We start from the raw sequence: 7,210 nt of genomic DNA, 5'->3' as shown, positions 1-7,210 counted from the left end.
TGGACTTCTCTTCCTCCCAAAGTAAAGAGAAGAAGTGAAAAATCAATCACTTGTTTGTTGGCCCTGCCTAATGCCGAACTCTTGTTCACGCATTCTTACAAAAAATACTCTTGTTCACAGATGGTGATGCCACGATCGCCCTTCATCACATGTCAACTTGAAACTTCAGGTTTTCATATGAGAGCGCAAATTTTAGATGGAGTTTCTGAAGATTCAGCGGGTGTTGAATTTTTAGTTGAAAATTCGGGCTGGATTCAAATTCAATTCAAATTTGCTTAAATTCGTCTGAATTCAATTATTTTTTGCAAGGAATAATCCCCAAATAATTTAAGAGAACTCCATATTTTTGGATTCCACGAGATCGGAAACATCGTTGGTACCAGAAACTTAGACCATTGTTCAGATCCTTGGACCCGTGGTTAACCGAGCCTAAACTGCGATGATCGAGATCCAAACCCGCAAGTTGTACTAGAAAACAACGAACTCATGCTGTACAAGGAGACGCTGCTCGCGAGAGCACATCGTGCACATGTCCTGCTGCCGTCGCCGCGAATGGCCGGTCAGGTACGTGCGCAGTGCACACCTTTGGTACATTAAACAAGGGCTGGGACAACGTGAGATGTTCATCGAAGCCCAAAGATCCATGAGATCAGCGGAAATGCCAATGAAACCGAGAAGCCAAACGGCGCACGGGACATGAGAAAAGACTATGCACCACTTGGGCTGCCGGTGTCGACACGCCACACATGCCACGGTTGAGTCACTGGTTCATGGGGCTCACGTACGTGCTCCTCCACCAACCGCCGCCGCCTACTTTTACCAAGCGCGCATCGCCGAGGAGCCGCGTCGCGGTGCAGCACGGTGCCCTTGCATACATCGATCACGTACGTACGTGAGTGCGTCGCGGGTGATCGATCAAACAATGGCCGCCCCGCCTCTGCCGGGCGCGTACATGCCTGACCTGCCGGCGGTGCCGGAGTGGCTGAACAAGGGCGACAACGCGTGGCAGCTGACGGCGGCGACGTTCGTGGGCATCCAGTCCATGCCGGGGCTGGTGGTACTCTACGGCAGCATCGTGAAGAAGAAGTGGGCCGTCAACTCGGCCTTCATGGCGCTCTACGCCTACGCCTCCACGCTCATCGTCTGGGTGCTGCTGGCCTTCCGCATGGCGTTCGGCGACCGCCTCTTGCCGTTCTGGGGCAAGGCCGGGCCGGCGCTGACGGGGGACTTCCTCGTGGCGCGCGCGTCCTTCCCGGCCACGGCGCACTACGGCGCCGGCGGCGCGCTTGAGGTGCCCCCCACGCAGCCCTACTACCCGGAGGCGACGCTGGTGCTGTTCCAGTTCCAGCTCGCCGCCATCACGCTGGTGCTGCTCGCCGGCGCGCTGCTGGGCCGGATGAACATCAAGGCGTGGATGGCGTTCACGCCGCTCTGGCTGCTCCTCTCCTACACCGTCTGCGCCTTCAGCCTCTGGGGCGGCGGCTTCCTCTACCACTGGGGCGTCATCGACTACTCCGGCGGCTACGTCATCCACGTCTCCTCCGGTGTCGCCGGCTTCACCGCTGCCTACTGGGTACGTTACCTATCTACGTGCAATTGCTTCGCACGGGTCCGGTTTACCTTTCCGGCAGTCGTGGTTGACATTTCTGAATTTTCTGTGATACGCCGCATTCGTCTCTGGCAGGTGGGGCCGAGGCTGAAGAGTGACAGGGAGAGATTCGCGCCCAACAACATCCTGCTCATGATCGCCGGCGGCGGGCTGCTGTGGCTGGGCTGGGCCGGGTTCAACGGCGGCGCGCCGTACGCCCCGAATATCATCGCGTCCATCGCGGTGCTCAACACCAACGTGAGCGCCGCGGCGAGCCTCCTCACCTGGACCTGCCTCGACGTCATCTTCTTCGGCAAGCCGTCCGTGATCGGCGCCGTGCAGGGCATGATGACGGGCCTCGTCTGCATCACCGCCGGCGCAGGTTCCGAATCCTCCGTCTCTGAACTGTACTATAGTTTTAGTGTTGTACGTACAGGTTGTTTTGCGAATTCTGTTCACAGTGTGCTTTGTCTTTTGTGTTGCATTTGCATGGCGGCGCGCAGGGCTGGTGCACACGTGGGCGGCGGTGCTGATGGGCATCTGCGCCGGCAGCGTGCCGTGGTTCACCATGATGGTCCTCCACAAGCGCTCCTTCCTCCTCCAGAAGGTGGACGACACCCTCGCCGTGTTCCACACCCACGCCGTCGCCGGGCTCCTCGGCGGCGTCCTCACGGGGCTCCTCGCCACCCCGGAGCTCACCACCCTGCACACCCACGTCCCTGGCACGCGCGGCGCCTTCTATGGCGGCGGCATCCAGCAGGTGGGCAAGCAGCTGGCCGCAGCGCTCTTCGTCGTCGCGTGGAACGTCGCGGTCACCACCGGCATCATCCTCGCCGTGGGCCTCGTCATCCCGCTGCGGATGCCCGACGAGCAGCTCAGGATCGGCGACGACGCGGCGCACGGCGAGGAGGCCTACGCGCTCTGGGGAGACGGCGAGCGGTTCGATGTGTCCCGGCGTGCGGCAGCGAGGGCCACCGAGGTCGGGGACCAGTCGGTCGACCAGCGTCTGGCAGCCATGGGAGCTAGAGGCATCACCGTTCAGTTGTAGTAGTAGATAGAGCAAGAGGCGCCCCTCGTTCTTTCGCCAGATGAACTCGACGGTATCTACGTACAAGCCACAGAAGGGATATTCGTAGCTCAATCTTTTTGTTAAGAGACAAATGCACCATAGCTTTAGCCTTTACATGTGCTTTGCTCTTCGCTCTGTCAATTTAAGCTCTCGCCCTTCTTTTTAGATTAAATTCAGTTCCTGCTTGACATGTTTGTTCTGAAGCATGAATCTTTCGGCTCGGCAATCACGACCAGACTATGGCTTAGGTTAACGTCTGATTCGTTTCCAGCTACATGCTCACACACCTGGCAACTAGTTTACCAGGTACCACACGCCGTGCCAAGAGCATTGGAGAACTTGAAAGCATAACGATTTTGCAGAGCAATTCACCAGCATCATCTGGCAACAATCTCACAGGCAGTGGAGTGGCAAGAGGCACCATACTTCATACATGCACACAGTAGCTTTCGTCGCAAGTTACATAATAATACATCGAGAATGCACATTCTCATGCTAGTCGAACTGCTCCCAGTCAGTGTCATTTTGCGTCGAAGAAAATCGGGCCGGCGGAGCATTCAAGCTGCCCATGCCATTTTCGAACGTCTCCCACTCGGTTGACACCGAAACAGATTTGGCGCTATCACTGGAAGGGTTGGCATTCCTTGCCTTCAGCTTGTCCAAGGTCTCAACAAGATTCTGAACTCGGCGCACCTGGGAGTTTCAATACAACATTGTATAAGTATCATTTATGCAAAGGTTAGTCTTTATTTGAAAAATGCAAAGGTTGGTATGTACTCCCTCCGTTCCAAAATACTTGTTGTGGTTTGAACTAAAACCACGGCATGTATTTTGGAACAAAGGAAGTATTATTTTATTTTCTTTACTATTATTACAAATGGACATGACAGGGATTTTATTCACTGATTTTATTCATAATGACCAACCCCATTGGCAAATTATCTGACCAATATGTCTCTCAATTACTCATTTTGACTATGTAAAGCTGAAAAATCAAAATTGTGTTGGCCCAGTGTCATTATTCATTTTGCAGTACACCTTGTGTATAATCTCCTCAATGAAATATTTTACTTGAATTTTGGAAGTTACATCTGTAGATGATTTCGCCGATCTTATTCATCCAGGATAAACCGATAAATTAACATTACAGCAGAAAAAAGGGAGGAAACTGCACATATTTTATAGTTTTATAAACGAACACAACTTGAGAAAATAAACCCAAGGGATTATGCAACATGGGGCAAAGATTTTTCTGCCTAAGCTGAGTTTAGCAGCTAAATTCGGGCGACACAGCCCGGTAAACCTAGGACTTTGCATGTTTGAGTCTCTCTTCCACAAGAAGTAACCGGACAAGATTAAACTAGTGGAAATGATTTTTGAGGGCTACAAACTTGAGACTGAACAGACCGTTATTACATAACCGGAGTAATGTATTACTGTAATAACCGAGCAAGACAGACATGAGTACATGGCCCTTAACCCACAATGAAATTGTAAGAGTTAGATGAAATGTCCTATAACAGTCACTGCTAGGTGAGAGCAGTGAAAGACTGATTCAACACAACAGAAAAACTACTGAGGTGCAGCCTTTGAATGGCAGACATGCCAAGTGTTTCTTACCGAGATTATAAATGTCACTGCCAGATTGGATCATTACAGATGCTAGTTTACTTGGTATGAGGAAATCTCCAAACTCATGATAGATATGTTTAACTGTATAAACCATCAGGAAATAATTGTGCTGGGTTATTAGCATCTATTGGATCACTATCATAAATGAATTAAAAATTATGCAACAGTCCTCTTCGTTTTGAACAATTTTTTGAGCAAGATCACGTCCTGGCTAATGTGTGACATAAATAATCTATCTTGTCTTGAACAACAAATGTTTTAGTTTCTGTACGTGTTTTAATAAAGCATGTAATCGGATAACTCATGATTAATCAGGTTCGGAAATTAACAGCAAGGAAGTGTACCTCGGCCTTCCTTTGTGCCCTTGCTTCCCCCTCTGCCTCTATGCCATCGAGTTTCAGCAGCTGCACCATAAGCAGCTCCGTCAAGACAACAAATTCTTTATCCTCGACCTTCTTCCCTGCAAGGACACTCTTCTCCAACTCACACACCTATTACAGAACAAAAACAAATTAAATGCATCAGTACAGTAGTGTGAGCAGCACAAACATCTTACTCCCTCCGTCCCACAATGTAAGACGATTATGGGACGGAGGGAGTACAAACCAGGTGCGGCAAGTATTGTTCCTTCACCTTAGCAGAGAGTTTATCAACTTCAGATCTGACACGAACAACAGCCTCACAAGCCCTCATCATGCTCTCATCCATCATCACTGGCTCGACCTTCTGTTCCACATTGGCAGGGACATGTTTCTCAAGCAGAAGCAGTTTTGCTCCATCCTTGGCGCCTGATGCGTGCAGGAATTCATCGTCCCTCTTCTCCTTCCCACGGAAGAAGAGCCTCTGTCTCTCTGGCTCCAAACCAGTAGTCTGGGCGAGGATCCTCTTCAGTTCACCTTCACACAAATCAGAGTGGAATTGAGGTCATCGAAGCAAGGATTATAAGATGTTACTCCAACAACTCGATCCAAACTTTCTTTCAAAAGTTAAATTCAGTGCAGATGCACCATCAAAATTAAACTTCTTCAGGATGGGTTAGAGGCTTCCTCCCTCCGTCCCATGATATAAGAGCGTTCTTGACACTAGTGTAGTGTCAAAAATGCTCTTATATTATGAGATGGAGGGAGTAGATAAGAAATTCACATAACATCCTTTGATGAGCAGTAACCAATCCCTATCGATCGGAACACTACTGTATTAATGCAACAGTACAACCATATTAATTGTAGGCCTGATGTTGAACGAATGGGACTAATTACCCTGAAATGGATTTAAGTTAGAAGGTCAAACAGTACATCTACCAACGTAAGTCTACCTGTCACAATCCAACAAAGTAAAGTAAGTAGTAGTTGAATAGCAGGCACATGATACATAGGCTACCGATACAGAGATTTTTTTTGTTCTTAATCTAGACTTGTTTAATCAGCCAATTTGATTTTATTGTTAATCTAGGCTTGTTCAGTCGTCCAATTGGATTTTGTTCTTAATCTGTCACCCAATTTGATCCATAGGAAAGAAGAATGATGTGATTTTCATTCACATACTACTTGACAAAATTCGCAGTTGACCAGCCAAGATCTAAGCTCAACGCAGCTAAACAACACGACATCTGCCAGCTTAGTAATTCCGGGGAAACGACAAGCACTTGCTGAGCGCGCACCGCAGCAAAGACCACATCTCAAATCGGAACAGAGCATTACGTATCATCTCATCATTACAATACAATAGGACAAATTGCCACGGACAAGGGCGTCGGATCAAGGAAGAAGAGGCGACGTACCGAAGGTGGCCTGCGCCGGCACGAAGACGTCGCGCAGGGCGGGGCCGTGGGACACCCTGAGCCTGACGGTGGGCCCCTCCTCGCCGTCCCTGCGCTGCACGAACATCCCGCCCGGCCGGACCTCCGACTCGCCCTCGGCCTCCTTCGCGCGCGATCTGCTGCCGCCGCCCATCGCCGCCGGTCTCGGCGCCTCCCCCTCTTTTATGGGCCTCTCGGTTTCTTTCGGTCGCGTGGAGAAAGGCGAAAGCGACGCGCGGGGCGGGGCGGAGGGGGTTGGTGGCGCGTGGCTTTTGCGGAGGGTGGGCGGGCGGTCGCGGGTTCCTTCCCTCCCGGAGAAGCAAGGGGAAGGAGCGAGGAGGAGGGTGGGGAGACGGCGGATGGGGGATGGGGGAAGGTGGAGAGTAAGGTTTCGGCGAAGGAAGGAAGGGAGGAAGGAAGGCTTGTGCGTTTTGCGTTGGCCAAGTACAACTTTGGATCCTCGTGACGCCACCGGCTGGGGCGGTGGGGGAAGCTACTGGCTCCGCCTGGATTTGGTTGGCCCGTACGCGCCTGCGCTGCCGCCTCGTGGGGGCGGTCGATTTGTGGTCACTCGTTTGTTTGGGCTTGGCGCCCCCGGCCGGCCTCGTGACACGTTCGTCGAACTGTTTGCGTGGTGGTGGGGTCTAGAGCACCGAGCCGAACTCTCTACGATCTCCTTGACGGTTTGGAGGTGATGATTCAAAGAATTTGCATCTCGTCGGATTCGGTCAGTGTTTATCTTTAATGGATTCATTTGAATTCGATTTATTCGTCCGCGCTTGTGTGTCTGTAAGTTAGATTCTTTTAATGTACACTTCTTTTCATCGATGATGGTTATTATTCTAGTGCGTTGATCCTACTGGTAAATGTGTCTACAGGGACAAAAAATCACAGCAATATACTTAAGTTAGTGGCTCAAACATTTAATCTCTAGATCAATGCTTAGCATGAATTATCTAGTTTCCATCAGTGATCTGGAGCACCGAGCCGAACTCTCTACAATCTCCGTGATGGAGTTATTTTTGGAAAACATTCGATCTATTCATCACTATTAAGATAGTAAAAAACACCAGAATTAGAAAATGCATTCATGTCCGTGCAACACTTAGCGTCGACTTTGGAG

General features: G+C 50.5%; 2 protein-coding genes across 2 annotated transcripts; one reads left to right on the top strand and one right to left on the bottom strand.

Annotated features, from left to right (window-relative positions):
* Positions 1-658: 658 nt before the first annotated feature.
* Positions 659-2,860, top strand: LOC123071292 (ammonium transporter 2 member 3). Its single transcript, XM_044494820.1, has 3 exons — positions 659-1,573; positions 1,685-1,970; positions 2,092-2,860. Exons 1-3 carry the CDS (start codon positions 710-712, stop codon positions 2,634-2,636), a joined length of 1,695 nt encoding a protein of 564 aa, XP_044350755.1. The 5' UTR covers positions 659-709; the 3' UTR covers positions 2,637-2,860.
* Positions 2,861-2,996: 136 nt separating this feature from the next.
* LOC123071294 (BAG family molecular chaperone regulator 4) lies at positions 2,997-6,516 on the bottom strand. Its single transcript, XM_044494821.1, has 4 exons — positions 6,070-6,516; positions 4,923-5,185; positions 4,634-4,780; positions 2,997-3,350 (listed from the first exon to the last, which is right to left on the bottom strand). The coding sequence occupies exons 1-4, from the start codon at positions 6,239-6,241 to the stop codon at positions 3,153-3,155; spliced, it is 780 nt and encodes a 259-aa protein (XP_044350756.1). The 5' UTR covers positions 6,242-6,516; the 3' UTR covers positions 2,997-3,152.
* Between the last annotated feature and the right edge of the window lie 694 nt (positions 6,517-7,210).

Source organism: Triticum aestivum, chromosome 3B (genome assembly GCF_018294505.1).
Source record: "Triticum aestivum cultivar Chinese Spring chromosome 3B, IWGSC CS RefSeq v2.1, whole genome shotgun sequence".
In the NCBI taxonomy this organism is placed as follows: Eukaryota; Viridiplantae; Streptophyta; class Magnoliopsida; order Poales; family Poaceae; genus Triticum; species Triticum aestivum.
Note: the sequence above shows the minus strand (reverse complement) of the source record. Positions and strands in the feature narration are given on the sequence as shown.